Here is a 19,023-nt window from a genome sequence, read left to right as displayed (position 1 = left end):
CCAGTTGATGTTATAGTTGATGGGAGATTGATAATGAAGGTAAGAGCCAATGGGATCAAAGGAAATTTGTCAAATTGGATCCAAAATTGGCTGAGTGGCCAACAGGATTGGCAGGAAGCACATGGTGATGGTCGAGGGGTGTTTCTCTGACTGGAAGCCTGTGGCCAGTGGGGTCCCACCGGGATCAGTATTGGGGCCTTTGCTGATTGTGGTTTATATAAATTATTTATATATCAATGTAGGAAGGTTGATCAATAATTTTGTGGATGATACGAAAATTGGTGGCGTGGTAAATAGTGAGGAGGATAGCCTTAGATTACAGGACGATATAGATGGGCTGCTCAGATCGGTTGATCAGTGGCAAATGGAATTCAATCCGGATACATGTGAGGTGATGCACTTGGGCAGGACAAACAAGGCAAGGGAATGCATGGTACACGGCAGGACCCTGGGAAGCACCGAGGATCAATGGGACCTTGGTGTGATGTACACCGGTCCCTTAAAGTAGCAGAGCAGGTGGATACAGTGGTTAAGAAGGTGTATGGTATACTTGCCTTTATTAGCTGAGGCACAGAGTTAAAGAGCAGGGAGGTTATGCTGGAACTGTATAAAATGTTGGTTAGGCCACAGTTAGCCAGTTGTGTGGAGTTTGGGATCTAGGAGGGATTTGTTAGCACTAGAAAGGGAGCGGAGGAGATTTTCCAGGATGTTCCCTGAGTTGGAGAGCTTTAGTTAAGAAGAGAGATGGATAGACTTGGTGATGCGACCATCAGTTCACTCAGAGACACGAGTTGGAGTAAACTGTGGCTTTAATCGGCTTTCAACTGAGCCTGCCTGCGACTGTGCTGAACTGAGGGCAGACTCGCGGGACCGTAGCACTTATACTTCCTGGTGGGGGCGGAGCCCTGTACATGCTCCTCATCTCCCCCTGTCGGCAGAGCCGCTCAACTGCTCACAGATGGAGCCCACAGGGACACAGTAATGTACAGTGTGAATTATAGTGGTTACACATTCACCACATTCAGCCCCTGTTAAAAATTCAAGTCCGGCGTGGGTGACGGGTCTACAAGTTCAGTCGGTCCAGCGCCCGAATCGTGCATTGCGACCGACGAAGCACTGGTGTTGCAGCCGTTTCGGATGGCTGCGGAAGGATGTTCGGTGCGAGTCCGACGGTGGATTCCGGGGGTGGTTCTTCCTGAACTTCGTTCCTGCGGACTGGTGTGTCGGGTGGAAGGGAGCGTGGGAAGCAAATAGGTGCAGGGGCGCAGGGCATGGGAGGTCGGGTGGGGTGTAGTGTGGGAGGTACATCGGCGGTAGTGGTAGTAGATCCTGCGGGTGCCAGGTCTCGGAGGGAAACGGTGTCCAGTCGGCCATTGGGGTGTTCGACAAATGCGTAGTGGGGGTTCGAGTGCAGGAGCTGGACCCTCTCTACCAGGGGGTCTGTCTTATGTGGCCGGACGTGCTTCCGAAGGACGACAGGGCCCGGTGTCCTCAACCAGGATGGAAGCGAGGCCCCCGTGGTAGTGCCCCTAGGGAAGACAAATAAGCGATCATGAGGCGTCTGGTTTGTGGCCGTACAAAGGAGGGACCTAATAGCATGGAGCGCATCGGGGAGGACCTCCTGCCAGTGGGAGGTCAGGAGATTCCTGGACTGTAGGGTCAGTAGGACAGTCTTTCAGACCGTCGCGTTCTCTCTCTCCACCTCCCCGTTCCCCCTGGGGTTATAGCTAGTAGTCCTTGCCGAGCAGGTACTGACGCAGTTCGTTGCTCATGAAGGACGAACCCCTGTCACTGTGGACAGAGCTGGGGAAACTGAACAGGGTGAAGACGCTGTGCAGGGCTCTGATAACCGTGAGGGTGGTCATATCGGGGCATGGGATGGCAAAAGGGAAACGGGAGAACTTGTCTATAATATTGAGAAAGTAGATGTTACGGTTGTTCGAAGGGAGGGGCCCTTTGAAATCAATACTCAGGCGTTCAAAGGATGCCTTTACCAGGTGGGCCTTATCTGGTCTATAGAAGTGCGGTTTACACTCCGCGCAGATCGGGCAATTCCTGGTGACGGCTTTAGCCACCTCGGTGGAGAAGGGCAGGTTGCGGAACTTGATGCAGTGGGTGAGCCGGGTGACCCCCGGATAGCAGAGGTCATTGTGGATAGCCTGTAGTCGGTCGTCTTGCGCGCTGGCGCATGTGCTGCGGGACAGGGCATCTGGGGGCTCATTGAGCTTCCCAGGACGATATACTATATTGTAATTATAGCTGGAGAGTTCAATCCTCCACCACAAGATTTTGTAATTCTTGATTTTGCCCCGCTGCGAGTTGTCAAACATAAAGGCAACCGATCTTTGGTCGGTGATGACGGTAAACCTCCTACCAGCGAGGTAGTGCCTCCAGTGCCGTACGTCTTCCACAATGGCTTGGGCTTCCTTTTCGACTGAGGAGTGTCGAAGTTCCGAAGTGGAGAGGGTTCGGGAAAAGAACGCTACCAGCCTGCCTGCCTGGTTCAGAGTGTCAGCGAGAGCAACTTCTGAGGCGTCGCTCTCCACCTGGAATGGGACGGACTCATCTACCGCCCGCATGGCAGCTTTGGCTATGTCCGCCTTAATGCAGTTGAAGGCCTGGCGAGCCTCGGCTGACAGTGGGAAGAGTGTGGCCTTAAATAGTGGGCGGGCTTTGTCCGCATACTGGGGACCCACTGGGCGTAGTATGAAAAAATCCAAGGCACCTCTTGAGGGCCTTGGGACAGTGAGGGAGAGGTAGTTGTAAGCGGGGGCGCATACGGTCAGGGTCGGGTCCTAGGACCCCGTTTTCTACGACGTAGCCGAGGATGGCTAGCCTGGTAGTGCAGAAAACGCATTTCTCCTTATTTTCGGTGAGATTGAGTTTTTGGGCGGTTTGAAGAAATCGGTGGAGGTTGGCGTTGTGTCCTGCTGGTCATGGCCACAGATGGTGACGTTATCAAAGTATGGAAAAATGGCCCGCAGCCCGTACTGGTCCACCATTCGGTCCATTGCTCATTGGAACACCGAAACTCCGTTTGTGACGCCAAAGGGAACCCGGAGGAAATGGAAAAGGCGGCTGTCTGCCTCGAACGCCGTGCAGTGGCGGTCCTCCGGGCGGATTGGGAGCTGGTGGTATGTAGACTTCAGATCCACCATGGTGAATATGCGGTACTGGGCGATCTGATTTACCATGTCTGCAATCCGGGGGAGCGGGTACACATCAAGGTGCGTGAACCGGTTAATGGTCTGGCTGTAATCAACCACCATCCGGAGCTTTTCCCCGGTTTTGACGACCACCACCTGAGCTCTCCAGGGGCTATTACTGGCCTCTATGACTTTTTCACGCAAGAGACGCCGGACTTCGGATCTGATAAACTCCCTGTCCGGCAGACTATGCTTCCTGCTGTGAGTGGCCACTGGTTTGCAGTTGGTGGTGAGATTACCTGGTGAGATTGGTGGTGAAATCCAGCCTGGGAGGAGGGAGGCGCAGAGGTCTGGGAGCACATACAATTGGAAAATGGAGTAGTCGGCGCCCTGTATTGTCAGAGTCGCAGTGGTGCTCCCCTGTATTTGAACTGAGTGCGACCCCGAGGCGAGGGAGATTGTTTGCTGTGTCGGGAATATCGGGAGCGAGCAGTGCCTTACCAGATCTGGGTGAACGAAGTTCTCAGTGCTCCAGGAGTCGAACAGGCACGGTGTCTCGTATCCGTTGATCTGGACGGACATCATGGAGCTCTTGAGGTGCTTTGGCCATGACTGATCCAAAGTGACTGCACTGAGCTGCGGGTAGTCGGTGGCGTGGTCGGCGGTGCTGGAGCGGCCCCGTGATGACTGTCCGCAGGAGGTCATAATCTTCGAGTGGTGTAGCGGGTGATGGCCAAGATGGTTGATCGCACGTGGCGGGCGTCGAGGAAGATGGTGTCCAAGATGGCCGCCCCCATGGATCACACGTGGCGAGCGATGAGGAAGATGGCTCCGAAGATGGCGGCGCCCATGGATCGCACCTGGCCGACCGCGTGGGGGTGATTGCCAAGATGGCGGCCCCTGTGAGTTGCACATGTTGTGTGGAGGTGGAGCCGGCAGACACGCTGCCACATTGCGGGTCTGGGAGTCAGAGGAGCGAGCATTCGGGTTAGGGTTCGAGTTTTTAGATTTGGCCAGGCAGACCTTAGCAAAGTGCCCTTTTCGCCCGCAGCTGCTGCAGGTCGCATTGCGGGCCCGGCATTGCTGTCGGGGGTGTTGGAGCTGGCCGCAAAAATGGCACGATAGTCCTCCGTGGTGGGTGGGTGGCCGCGCGGCGCAGTCCTGGGGCAGCCTTTGGTCGGGGGTCCACGATGGGGTCGCGTGATCAGCCGGGAACGAAGTGAGGCTTTGGAAAGTGATCTCTAATGAGGTCGCTAGTTTTACCGTGTCCTCCAGGTCCTGGGCCCCTTTCTCGAGAAGATGCTGCCGCACATAATTCGATCGGACCCCCGAAATGTAGACGTCTCGGACGGCGAGTTCCATGTGCTAGGAGGTTGTTACGGCCTGGAAGTTACAGTCGCGTGCTAGGGCTTTAAGGTCGCGCAGATAGTCTTCTAGCGACTCCCCAGGGCGCTGGCGGCGAGTTGTGAAGATGTGCCGCGCGTAGACTTCATTCACGGGCCGCACGTACAGACGGTCGAGTATCACGAGGGCCTCAGTATAAGAGTCAGTTTCATCAAGTTGAGTAGAAATACGATGGCTCACCCGTGCGTGGAGAAGACTTAGTTTCTGTTCATCTGTAACAGAGGAGGTAGTCCATGCAGCCAGGTAAGCCTTGAAGCACCGAAGCCAATGCAAAAAAATTTCCTTTGCTTCTGCGGCCTGTGGATCGAGTTCCAGTCGGTCATATTAGTTCCATAGTAGTTCTTTAAGTCGGTTAAATTGATGCGACCATCAATTCACTCAGAGGCACGAGTTGGAGTAAACTGTGGCTTTAATCGGCTTACAACTGAGCCTGCCTGCGACTGTGCTGAACTGAGGGCGGACTCGCAGGACCGCAGCACTTATACTTCCTGGTGGGGGCGGAGCCAAGGGCAGAGCCCTGTACATGCTCCTCATCTCCCCCTGTGGGCAGAGCCGCGCAACGGCTAACAGATGGAGTTCACAGGGACACAGTAATGTACAGTGTGAATTATAGTGGTTACACATTCACCACACTTGGGTTGATTTCCTTGAAGCAGAAAGACTGAGGGGGGACATGATTGAGATGTAAAAAATTATGAGGGGCATAGATAGAGTAGACAGGAAGAAACCTTTCTCCTTGATGGAGGGATCAATGACCAGGGGGCATAAATCTATAGTAAGGTGCAAGAGGTTTAGAGGGGATGTGAGGAAAAACCTTTTTACCCAGAGGGTGGTGGGAGATTTGAACTCACTGCCTGAAAGGATGGTGGAGGCAGAGACCCTCATCCCATTGAAGAAGTATTTAGATGTCCAGTTGCAATGCCAAGGCATACAAGACTATGGGCAAGTGCTGGAAGCCAAGATTAGAATAGTTAGATGTTTATTTTTTTAAAATCTTTTTATTGGCATTTCTCATATTTATAAATAATTTTATATATACATATTTCTTACCCATGTTAATTTACTTTATTGTACAGAGAAGTTTATTTTATCTTTCATTTAATTGACCCTATATACATTTTGTCACCCTATGGATCGATCTATAGTCTCTTCCCCCTCCTGCCCGCCCTTGCACTACCCCCTCCCTTCCTCTCTCTCTCTCTCTCTCTCTCTCTCTCTCTCTCTCTCTCTCTCTCTCTCTCTCTCTCCCCCCCCCCCCACCCCCCACCCCCACCCTTTGGCTACAGCTGTGTTTTGCTTTTATTCTCCCTTTTTTTGTGGTTTCCCCACCTTCCTTCAGTCCTTTGGTTCCTCATGTATCTTAGTTATTTATTTTTAACTTACCCCTCGTTGCTGGCCTCAAACAGGTTTCAGAACAGGTCAACAAACTGCCCCCAAGTGTTCAAAAGCCTTCCTCTGACCCTTGGATGGCGTACTTAATCTTCTCCAGGTGGAGAAATTCCGAAAAGTCAGCGAGCCAGTCTGTAGCCGTGGGTGGTGCTGCCGATCGCCAGCTGAGCAGGATTCTCCGGCATGCGATTAGAGAAGCGAAAGCGAGGGCGTTAGCCCCTTTCCCCATGTGTAGTTCTGGCTGCTCCGATTCCCCGAAGATTGCCACTATCGGACATGGCTTCACCCTCACCCCACAGCCTTGGACATTCCCTCGAAGAAGGCTGTCCAGAACCCAGCACGAACATGTGGGTGTGCTTGGACGGACCCTTCTGGCACCGTTCACATTTATCCTCCACCTCCGGGAAGAACTTGCTCATTCGGGTTCTGGTCAGGTGCGCTCTGTGCCCCACTTTGAACTGCATTAGGCTTAGCCTTGTGCAGGTGGAGGTGGAGTTAACCCTGCTCAGTGCTTCGCTCCAGAGTACCCACCCTACGTCTGTCCCCAGTTTGTCCTTTTTGTCTGGTCTTGTCCAGTGGTGTTCGAGCTCTGTCCAGTAGCTGTCTGTATATTTTCCCACATAGCCCCCCTTGCTGCTTGTGCCTATCAGGTCCTCTAGTAGTGTGGTTTCTGAGGCCTCAGGGTAACCTACTGTCACTTTGCGGAGGAAGTGTTTTATTTGGAGGTGTCTCATTTCCTGTCCTATTTGCTAGTTTCCACTTCCTCGTCAGTTCATCCAATGTGGCCAGTCTATGCCCTACGTAGAAGTGTCCCCCCCTTTCCCCACACACACACACACGCTATGATTAGATTGTCTACATTTTGGAAAAGGGCCTTGGGGATGAAGATTGGGATGGTTCTACACAGGAAGAGGAACCTTGACAGTACATTCATCTTGATCGTCTGCACTCTCCCCGCCAGGGAGAGTGGGAGTGAGCCCCGCCTTTGTAGGTCCTTTTTTACTTCCTCCACTAGGCTGGTCAGGTTCACTTATGGATCTGTGTTCAGTCTCTGGCTATCTGATTCCCCAGGTAACGGAATGTGTTCTGGGCCATTTTAAACGTCAGCCTCTCCAGCTCTGCCCCTTCCCCATTTGGGTTCACTGGGAATCCCTCACTTTTGCACAGATTAAGTTTGTTGCCTGAAAAAGTTCCAAACTATTTCAGGATTTGCAGTATTGCCTTCAGTCCCTTGTGGCTTTGAGACATGGAGGAGCAGGTCATCTGTATAGAGTGAGACTCTGTGCTCTCTGTCTCCTCTCTGAATCGCTTCCAGCTTTTCGCATCCCACAGGACTATCATCAGGGGTTCGATCACTAGCACGAACAAGAGTGGGGACAAAGGGCAGCCCTGTCTTGTTCCTCTCTGCAGCTGGAAGTATTCAGAGCTGGTGGTGTTAGTTCAGACACTCGCTTTGGGAGCGTTGTACAGGAGCCTCACCCAGGCGGTGAACCCTGCTCCCAGTCCAAACCATTCCAGTACCTCGAGGAGTTCCATTCGACTCTGTCGAAGGCCTATTCTGCGTCCAGGGAGCCGATCACCTCTGGTGTTTAGGTGTTTGTTTTTGATCAGCGCAGCTGCAATGGGCTGAAGGGCCTTTTCTGTTCTATCGGACTCTATGAATTTATGACTCCATAACTGAACAGAAAGATCCCAGATTGGAACCCTGACTCAAATGACCTTGGACGAGATTCTCCCTTTTCGGGACTAAGTCCCCACGCCCACCAGAAAAGGGGCGAGAATCACTCCGGACCTTTTCCTCACAAGTCCGGGGTGATTCTCCGTTTCCCAGGGGCCTAGCAGGGCTCCAGCTCTGGCTGCTGGCGGGACCTTGCTGTCCAGACCACGCGGCCGCACATGCGCATGGCCGCAAGAGGATCCGCACATGCGTGCGGCAGCCCACTTCGGTGCGGGCCCCGCCGACATGGCGGACCCACACAGCAGGACTGAACGGGATAAGGTAGGTCCCTCGCAGATCGCAATAGCCCACTGACCGGTGGCTCCCAATCGCAGGCCTGGCCATCGCTGAGGCAACCCCCCCCCCCCCCCCGAGTCAGATTACCCCTGCCCCCCACCAGGACCGCTACCGCAGCACGGGTCCGAGCACCCACCGGGTGGTACCAGATGTACGCGGAGAATCGAAGAAGCACTGTCGTGACGGATTTCCGGCGTGAACGGCTATTCTCTGCCCCTGCGGCGGCCACAATTCCGGCACCCCCACGCCGGGCGCAGTTATGACATGGAAGGTCGGAGAATCCCTTAACTTTTCCATTTTCATCAAACGTAGCGGAACAGAGTCACAGGATTGCTAATTAGTTTTAACAATAAGAGAAAAGCATTTATTAAACATGAAAAGTTTAATTATTATACAATACTCATTTACTCCTCCCTTAACTTAACAAATCCACAAAGATTTAAATAGTAACATGGATTACAAAGTGCATGCAAAGCTATAATTGCCTCATAAATGCACAAAGTCCCTTTTAAGCACTCAAATGACTGGTCAAATACATGCAGTCCACTCTGAACCAAATTAGTGTCTGTGGCCATCTCCTCAGAATTTTACTGTGTAGAATGAATTATACTGTGTGCATCAATATCAAGATAATGGGCTGCATTTTATCTGCCTCTGCTGGACGTGTTTTCAGCAGGTGGGGCACAGAAACAAGGGTGGCTGCTCACCCCACTACTGTGTGGCATGATGGGATTTTGAAAGGCGGCATATAAATGTAATGTTTTCCTTTAGTTTTCTTACTTGCTTCCTTTTCAGGCTGTTCAAATGGAGATTTGGCCCTATCCATATGACATAACTAGATCATGTCAACTGCTGCTGCTTTGCAAATTGGGCAGTGATTGCTCGAGTGTACAGTTTGTCCTTCAACCATACCATTTTTTTGCTATGACATTGTCAAAGTAAACAATGCCGCAGAATTTAAACGATGTTGAAAGTTTCATTGAGTTGTTAAATTTGTCACATGGCGTATTATATCTGAAATTAATTTTTATAAGAACAATATAGTTTTGGAGGGCATTTGACAGCTGTTCCAATTATGAGACAGGGCGCGATTCAAAAAACTTCTAAGTTAATTTGCGGGAGTTGCCCATCGGCTCTGCTGGCGAGAACCCCATTGCTGTTCAATGATACTTAGTCATTTATTTGGGGCCCTGGGGAGTTCCTCACCGGTTTAGCCCACTCTTTTAGCACTGGGACGCTGAACTCTGAGATTGGGCCGCCATTTTGAAAGGGTGCCAGATCTCTAAGCGAGCTTGTGGGTCCCCCCACACCCCCACCCACGGGCAATATCACCCCCTACACACATGGACACCACACCCCCAAGTGATGACATCCCACTAGGGGTCAATGGGGGTCCCCCCTCAGACCCCCCCAAGCCCCCTTACAGCACTCCCTTCCTTCTAGGACCCCCACCCATCACCCATCCAACCTCACAGAGTTTACCTGCTCTGCACTCTCCCACACTTTATGTGCCTGACCCTCCTCGCCTCCATCCCTTGGCAGTGCCACCCTGGCACTCGGGCATCCATGCGCTGCCACCCTGGCACCCAGGCAGTGTTTCTGCTGTCTTGGCGGTGCAATCCGGGAACCTTGGCAGTGCCAGGGTGGCAGTGCCAAAGTTTCACCGTGCCCGCGTTCCAGGGGGTGGGCCAGGCGGCCACCCTGCACTTACCATGACAACCCAGGGGTCTCTGATATCCTGGGAGTCCCCCCGGGTGCCGTTCCGCCTGGTCCACGTTTGTGTGGACCAGCACTGATCGCCGCCCGACTGCAGCCTCCCTGGGGACGCTGGAGAATCAATGGAGGCCGGTGATGTGTTGGGTAAGCTGGGTCTGCGAGGACTGCGTTTACTGCAGTAGTGAGAGAGACAGGCTTCCAACCCTTGAACAAATGCAACTCAATTTTATTGAACTCTTAACTATCATACATACTTTAACTGTGGGTTGACACTATGCTGACTTGACTGGAGACCTGAGGCTAACCTGACCAGACTATCTTACTGCCACATGGTGTATGTTCTAGTTGCTGCTCACGAGCTCCGACTGTCTCAGAGGCTGGATCCCAAGAGGGCGGGAAAACTAGTGCCCTCTGGCTTTATATTGGTCGTGTCCTGTCTGGTGATTGGCTGCTGTGTTCTGTGTGTTCACTGGTCATCCTGTGTGTCAATCACTGCCTGTCTCTGCACCATCATATACCTGTGTGTATATTATGACAGCCAGTGGATCCCAGGCAGGTAAGTCATAAGTAGGTTTACGACCTACTTCCGCGAGCGACATTCGGTCCCGCCCATTCGGGGCGGGGTTATGACTCGCTGGACTCCGGAGAATCCAGGAATGCGCAGAGCCTGTCAGGAGGCTCGCTGCAGGCCTCTCCCGGCATTCTCCAGCCATGTTGCGCTCAAGCAAGAGCACAACGCTGCCAGAGAATCGCGCCCCATACCTTCTGAATTGTTTTGATTCTTTTTAAGAAGCTTTGGTCTCGAATTATTGTCAAACTCTTAATATTTTATTTAAATTATTGCCCAGTTATATAGAATTGTTTTAAATAGAATTGATAACAGGATTAGCACTGTTTTAGTTTGGGAATGCGCAGTCCAGTTTAAACCAGTGTCGAGCAGGTTGGTCCAAACGCTTTTGTCTTTGTGTTCTGATATTCATCACGCGGATATCTGTATATTGTTGTAAGTTCTAGAGAGCTGCTTAAATATGATGATGGCAGCTAAAAATGTCAGCATAATTCAATGATCCATGCTGACTTGACCTTGAGGATGAGTGCATTATGATGATTTGTACTTTCTAATTCTTAAATTATTCGGTGAGCAGAGAAAATGAAAATGTATGAGGTCAGACTACAGTGATTTTATATGACCAGGCACATCTGTCATACATTTTCTTAAAGGAATAATATTCCTTTTTTGTCTGTTATATTTTAAAATTGCTCAAATTTCCACACAGATCATGCTAATTATTCTAACTTTATTTATTGGCATATAAATATTGCTTACATAATAACATTTAAAATGTTTTGTTCGGATATTTTGAAGCAAATATCAAGATATAATTTTTACATTTTACTCAGAAGTGTAACCATTATGTTTCTGAGCAACATTGTAAAACAGAAATCAATTTGGTGGTTACATGAATCAAATTCATCAACATTTACACTATATTTTGAAAATGGCAAAAGTATTCCAGTAAAACAAATTTCCATGAATGCATTAAAGACTTTTTTTTCAGCATGCGCGAGGAGGGGAAGAAAGAAAACCAAAAAAGCAAGCATAAAGGTTGCAGGCTTGATAAATATTTTACCATATGAAGAGTAATACAATAATGTTCCAAAGCTCTATTGTTTTATTATTTTTAATGTTTTCATGCAGGGTCTGGAAAGTGAATTTGTTTCTTGCCAATTGCATCAGTGGATTGACCTTATTTTTGGATACAAACAGCGAGGCCCAGAGGCAGTTCGTGCTCTCAATGTTTTCCATTACCTGACTTATGAGGGCTCTGTGAATCTAGACAGCATCACAGATTCCGGCATTAGAGAGGTAAGACCTAACAATATAGCATGTGCAATAATCATTGTGTTTACAGTCATTTTTTTTCAAACTTTCTAGAAATACTGCTACCAATGTTACGCTGCAGAGACCTGTTCAATATATACCTTTCAAGGGAAACATTTGCACTGAATGGACAAGGCATAGGTGTAGCTAGTTAAGCCAATGGGCTGAATTTCCACTCGGCTGAGGATGTGAGTTCGACTTGCTTGCTGGCAATTTTGATCTTCTGGCTGGTGTCCCGGTCTTCAGCATGTACCCACTTCAGGTATATTTTCATTAAGACTGACTCAGGGTCAGTGATGGGGGAAGGGTGTGTGCTGGTGATGGCTCACCAGAGGTGGGAAGTTAAGCAAGGCAATCAAAGTATCTGTTGAGGGCACTCATCAGACAGCATCTGGAATTTGCAGACAGAAGGCGGGCCCTCCCGCTGAGGCCATAGCCCATTCGATGGTGGTGGGGATGCACCGCTGGCATTTCCATGTTCCAAAACTATGTTTCATCCCAATGCCGGGATTGGGACCAGGAACAAAAATTCAGCTCAGTGTCCCAAATATAGCCTGTACCTACTTTCAGTATATTTGAGATTGTATGCTTATTTCTCTACCAACTTAAAATCAGAGTATTTCCTGATACAGCATTTAACCAAGGGTGCACATCCATCTAGTCTTATTATCCTCCCTTTCCCTAAACTTAGAAAATGTATATATATTTATAATACTTATCCAATTCCCTTTGAAAAGTTATTACTGATTCTGTTTCCACCACAGTTTCTGGTAGAACATTCTAAGTTCTTGAAGCCTTTGGATTGTTTTTCAGCCTGCACTTCATACCTCGTTTCTTTTGGATAACCACCAGGACTGTTTTATAAGCTCTGGGGGAGTTTTGAGAACCTTGGTAAAAGCTTTGGAAATCTGAGTATAATCACATATAATTCACTTTGCCTCTGTGGAAGTCACAGACAAATCATCAAGCTGTTGAATTTACCCATTTTATGCTATGGAAATTCTGGATTTTTTTTCTACAATCTATGGAAAGACCAAATAACCACAAAAGAGCATAAATAAGCGCACAATATTTACTCTCCCATTAAAATGTAAAATGGATAAGATTACAAGCTACTATAAAGAAATAGATGTGGGATGTGTTTTCAAAATTCACCCTCTATCTTTTCATTTAAACCAAAAGTATGACAATCCCTTTTAGACCCCCAACAGTTGAAAATACCCTACCTGAACTCGAACAAACGTCTGCAAGGACAACTGCAGGCAATTTTGAAATCATCAATATGTCCCATGTTGAATTATTGCTTCCTCAAACAGCGACTATCTCTGTCCTTTTCGTATTCCTTTTTTAGACAACTCTATTTGAAGGTCACAACAACATGATTTTAATGGGCCCAGAGAAATCCTTTTAGGAGTAGTTTTGCACCATTTAAAGCTGTGTATATGTGCAACAAATCTGCCACTAAAAGACAAAACTCATCATTATCGCTAATGTCATGGTATAGTATTTCACTACATTGAGCTGTGTAAAATGAGACCACAAAAAACCCTTTTAAACATTTGGGCTGTTGAGTAAACTTACACTGAGTAATGTCATGTGTGAGATTTCCACAGATAAATATATCTTAATGACAGGTCAATTAGTGGGATGATTAAATTAAGCTTATAGTTTCTTTACATAGTTTTAAATTGATAGCGTTAATGCACATTGTTTCCATCAAGATTTGTTTTTGATTTATGCCTTTAAAACAGTTTTGTCAATGTACTGTGCCAGGTTTTTTCATGAACAAAAGAACCACTAAGGGGTTTTTAATATTTATTCAGAACATTATGAATATGTGCCAGCTGGTATGCAAAGCTGAAGAGAAATATGCTCTGAAACTACAGTGCACCAGTAGAGCTGTGGTACTGTGCTACAGACATCCCTAGATATTTACCATATGTTGTGTGCAAAATAACTAAAAATGCACTGCTATAAAAAGGAGAATTATGAATATAAAATACTCAAAGTCAAGTAGAAAGTCTGCAGAACAGCATAATAAATTACATTATCCAATTGTACTTCTTTGTCTTTCATTTTGCACAAAGCATAAGCTTTTAGTAGTCCTTTGGATGCTGCAATAGCAAACTTAAAATCCAAAATATAAGCAGAACATTTTCCGTTGAAAAACCAAGGCAATATAAATAGAGATGGAAACTAACCAAGTAGTTGTGGTTCCACATCCCATGTCTGCCTGCCACTCAAATTTGCCTGTTATAGTTGGGATAAATGTTGTTAGTTCTCTGTCAGGCTGTGTAAGTAGAATGTGTCTTTGAAGCAGAACATTCTGCCAAAAGGCAAAATGATGTCCTTCCCTGCCAAAAATATGTCTCTAGTTGGCAGATTACAGAGCAACATAGGCATGGGTCATGGAGAAGCCTGTAACCTTGTCTGACCCACCTAATAGATTTTGGAAACATAAGGAAGGGAGAATTAAGTAAAAAAAGTGCATGGCACATATGTGCTCCAGCATGATTCAGTGACATACATTTTCTTCAATTGTTTCTAAATTTTTTCCAATCTCCACAGGCCAGTGTAACTCCACAGATACAAACTGGCACTTCCTGGTAGACTCGGCAGACATGTATGATCACATGGATGTTGACTTTTTTGTGACTTCTTGGGCGGGATTCTCCGTTGCCCGACGCCAATATCGTAATCAGGCGATCGAGCACAAAATCCCTGTTTACGACCGAATCGGGGGCGGAGCCTGTTTTCGGATGCTCCGCCCCCTCCAAAATGACAAAATCAAGGAGTACACGGCACGCCGTTGGGAGGGCCTTAGGACGTTACCTGAAGGTCCTCCCCCGATGCTCCGCCCCCAATTGCCCGAGTTCCCGACGATGCAGGACACGTGTGCTCTCAGTTTTCGTGAACCCAGCATGGCAGCTGCGGACTGTGTCCAACGCCACCACAGTCGGGAGGGAGGGGGGGGGGGAAGCCATGCTGCTGGCCGGGTGGGCTTCGGCGAGGGGGGACTGATGGGGGTGGCCCGGATGCCCGGAGTTGGCGAGGGGGTGCCCAAGGGGTCAATATCTTGCATGTTGGGTCTGCGCTCAGCCGGCACCATGTTGTACACCGCAACCTCTTCAGGTCGTCGCCGTGCGCATTCTGAGCCACGGACCCGGCAATTCTCCAGCCATTTATATCGGGAAGGCCATGCATTTTATGTGCCGCAGCTTCAAGCCCCTCACCGGTCGGAGCATCGATGTGGGGGCGGCGCCAACTTTTTGTTGCAAAACCAGACACTTCCTCCGGATATAGCCTCAAAATCGGAGAATCCAGCCCCTTTTCTCTCACTGATATTGAAAAGTCCACTAGCTGGAAGAAGATTAAATGCAAATGACAATCACGATTTGAATTCGAGCTCTGTTTCCTTAACCAAGTGTTCAGCTGCCAATATGCGATTATAATGTGACTATATTGGGCAGGATTTACCGGCTGTTCACGCTGGCAGGAAATTCCGGTCCACTCCGACGCACTGGGTGGTGTCAATGAGAATACAGCGGGACGCCTCCGCTGCCGAAAAACCCACAGCAGGCTGGTGGGAAAATCAGGCCCATTATAATTTTTAGCAATCTATATCAACTGAGACCATTTTGTTTTGATTGGTTTTACTATTATCCTAAACATACAAACAATACAAAAAAATGAAAGATTTGAGAGTGAGATACCATCATTTGAAAATGACTGATCTAATTTTATGTCTGCTTTCTGCTGAATAGTGTCTGCCTCAACTGTCAAAACAGTTCCGAGGATTGCTTTATATCCTAAGTCCGTTCAACTTTTGTTACTTAAAATTCAATGTGGTATAAATTATACCACATATACACAGAAAAGTTTTATGTGTGCTTTCACTTAAAATGTTTCAACCATATGCACAAACATACCTTCAATATTTGCCTTGTGCAATTATAATGGAAGAAAAGGGCTCTGGTAACATATTTCTGAGATTCTGAATCACCCGAAGCCTTCATGATGAAACTATAGCGACACCAGGCAGGTGTGACTTATCTGGAGCATGAACAGACGGGATACAGAAGGAAAATGGCAGTTGGTCTAGTTAGCTCACGTGATCAGTGCAGGCTTGGAGGGCTGAAGGGCCTGTTCGTGTGCTGTATTGTTCTTTGTTCCTTGTTCTGTGAGAGAATTTCTTCAAAAGGGAGATGTAGGGGTGGTGCTCCTCAACGATCACACTATGCACTCATTTACCACAATTATTTTCTTCCCTGCCACATGGAAATACTACTGGAGGTGGCAGGGTCTATGTTTTCAGCAGACTTTTCTGCCTATAACCACATCCTGGGACTTTCATGTGATGAAGTGATGGATTCTCTCAGTAAGCAGAAAGGAGACCAATTGTTCACTTTCTAGATTAGTGCCACCTCATGTGTGATGTTAAGCCAAATCTGGATTTGCAGATCCAACTGCAAATATTGCATATGAATTCAGTATTGGGGAGATGGATGAAGGCACTAACTTTGCAGCATGCTCATTTGTCATGTAGAAACCTGACTGTACTTAGACATTGAGATTTCTTGATGACAGTGACTCTATTTAAATCTGTGCAGGGTTTTGTTTCATGTGCAATGGGGTCCAACGTATAGGTTTTGAGGCTGGCTTTAAGAACACCTTAAAAGGGCTGGTTTAGCACAGGGCTAAAGAGCTGGCTTTTAAAGCAGACCAAGGCAGGCCAGCAGCATGGTTCAATTCCCGTACCGGCCTCCCCGAACAGGCGCTGGAATGTGGCGACTAGGGGCTTTTCACAGTAACTTCATTTGAAGCCTACTTGTGACAATAAGCGATTTTTATTTCATTTCATTTCACCTTTGTATCTGAGTTAGGGATGTCCTGTGGGCTGGTTTCTCGTGATCAACTGGTTGCTGATTATCACATTTAGAACAGAAGAAATAGGAGCAGGATTAGGGCATTTTGCTCCCTGAGCCAACACCACCATTTAATAAGATTCAGACTAAGGGCCCTCTGGGTGAAGAAATTCCTCCTCATCTCAATCTTTATTGGAAGGCCCCTTATTTTGAAACTGTACTCCTTAGTTCAGAATACTTTTGGTATGTGAATCACGTGATTAACCCAGTGAACCTGAGCTCCGATGACCATGCTCTCAATGCCAGGTATGAGGCACCTTGGAATAACTTTGGTGTTAGGAATTTTACCCTGCCACTTGATTAGCAGTGAAGATGAGATGCATTTAACTGCTTGATGTGACACTGGGAGGTTGTCCACGTCTCACTGCCACGGAGAAATTATATAAGCACCACTGCTTGGTAAATTTTGATCCTTGTTTTGAAACAAATTTTATATTTTCTTCAAAGCCTGTGGGTGAATTTCCCTTTGGGTGAATTATCCAACATAGAATTATTGGAGGCGATACTCTCAAGATAGCAGAACCTCTGGACTGAGTTGAGGGGTGTATTGTTGATTGTGTCTATGTGTCTTGACGTTTGTGGCCAGGTGCAGGTTGGTACAAAATCTGTCTATTTTAGATATTGTGAAGCTTTTATTTGTTTGTTCTTGAGATGGGGGTGTTCCTTGCTAGACCAGTATTTATTACCCAACCCTTATAGAACATAGAACACTACAGCGCAGTACGGGCCCTTCGGCCCTCGATGTTGCGCCGACCTGTGAAACCATCTGAAGCCTATCTGACCTACACTATTCCATTTTCATCCATATGTCTATCCAGTGACCACTTAAATGCCCTTAAAGTTGGCGAGTCTACTACTGTTGCAGGCAGGGCGTTCCACACCCCTACTACTCTCTGAGTAAAGAAACTGCCTCTGACATCTGTCCTATATCTATCACCCCTCAATTTAAAGCTATGTCCCCTCGTGTTGGTCATTACCATCCGAGGAAAAAGAATCTCACTGTCCACCCTATCTAACCCTCTGACTATCTTATATGTCTCTATTAAGTCACCTCTCAGCCTCCTCCTCTCTAATGAAAACAACCTCAAGTCCCTGAGCCTTTCCTCGTAAGACCTTCCCTCCATACCAGGCAACATCCTAGTAAATCTCCTCTGAACCCTTTCCAAAGCTTCCACATCCTTCCTATAATGTGGTGACCAGAACTGCACGCAGTACTCCAGGTGCGGTCGCACCAGAGTTATGTACAGCTGCAGCATGACCTTGTGGCTCCGAAACTCAATCCCCCTGCTTATAAAGGCTAGCACACCATATGCCTTCTTAACAGCCCTATTAACCTGGGTGGCAACTTTCAGGGATTTATGTACCTGGATGCCGAGATCTCTCTGTTCATCTACACTACCAAGAATCTTGCCATTAGCCCAGTACTCTGCATTCCTGTTACTCCTTCCAAAGTGAACCACCTCACACTTTTCCGCATTAAACTCCATCTGCCACCTCTCAGCCCAGCTCTGCAGCTTATCTATTTCCCTCTGTATCCTATAACATCCTTCAGCACTATCCACAAGTCCACCGACCTTCGTGTCATCTGCAAATTTACTAACCCATCCTTCTACACCCTCTTCCAGGTCATTTATAAAAATGACAAACAGCAGTGGCCCCAAAACAGATCCTTGCGGTACACCACTAGTAACTGAACTCCAGGATGAACATTTGCCATCAACCACCACCCTCTGTCTTCTTTCAGCTAGCCAATTACTGATCCAAACCGCTAAATCACCTTCAATCCCATACTTCCTTATTTTCTGCAATAGCCTACCGTGGGGAACCTTATCAAACGCCTTACTGAAATCCATATACACCACATCAACCGCTTTACCCTGATCCACCTGTTTGGTCACCTTCTCAAAAAACTCAATAAGGTTTGTGAGGCATGACCTACCCTTCACAAAACCGTGTTGACTATTGCTAATCAACTTGTTCTTTTCAAGATGATTATAAACCCTATCTCTTATAACCTTTTCCAACATTTTACCCACAACCGAAGTAAGGCTCACAGGTCTATAATTACCAGGGTTGTCTCTACTCCCCTTCTTGAACAAGGGGACAACATTTGCTATCCTCCAGTCTTCCGACACTATTCCTGTCGACAAAGACGACATAAAGATCAAGGACAAAGGCTCTGCAATCTCCTCCCTGGCTTCCCAGAGAATCCTAGGATAAATCCCATCTGGCCCAGGGGACTTATTTATTTTGACATTTTCCAAAATTGCTAACACCTCCTCCTTTTGAACCTCAATTCCATCTAGCCTGGTCGACTGAACCTGAGTGTTCTCCTCGACAACATTGTCTTTCTCCAGTGTAAACACTGACGAAAAATATCCATTTAACACTTCCCCTATCTCCTCTGATTCCACACACAACTTTCCACTACTATCCTTGATTGGCCCTAATCTTACTCTAGTCATTCTTTTGTTCCTGATATACCTATAGAAAGCCTTAGGGTTTTCCTTGATCCTATCCGCCAACGACTTTTCGTGTCCTCTCCTC

The 19,023-nt window shown here is 47.6% G+C and overlaps 1 protein-coding gene across 12 annotated transcripts in view; it reads left to right on the top strand.

The window, feature by feature from the left end:
* nbeaa (neurobeachin a) overlaps nucleotides 1-19,023 on the top strand; it is a 1,044,979-nt gene that overhangs the window by 948,792 nt on the left and 77,164 nt on the right. For all 12 annotated transcript variants that reach the window (XM_038817846.1, XM_038817850.1, XM_038817848.1 and 9 more), the window contains one exon: nucleotides 11,369-11,536. In XM_038817846.1, the coding sequence (XP_038673774.1) occupies nucleotides 11,369-11,536 (168 nt within the window). The remainder of the gene's footprint in view (nucleotides 1-11,368; nucleotides 11,537-19,023) is intronic.

Source organism: Scyliorhinus canicula, chromosome 14 (assembly GCF_902713615.1).
Source record: "Scyliorhinus canicula chromosome 14, sScyCan1.1, whole genome shotgun sequence".
In the NCBI taxonomy this organism is placed as follows: Eukaryota; Metazoa; Chordata; class Chondrichthyes; order Carcharhiniformes; family Scyliorhinidae; genus Scyliorhinus; species Scyliorhinus canicula.
This window is presented reverse-complemented; position numbering and strand designations above follow the sequence as displayed.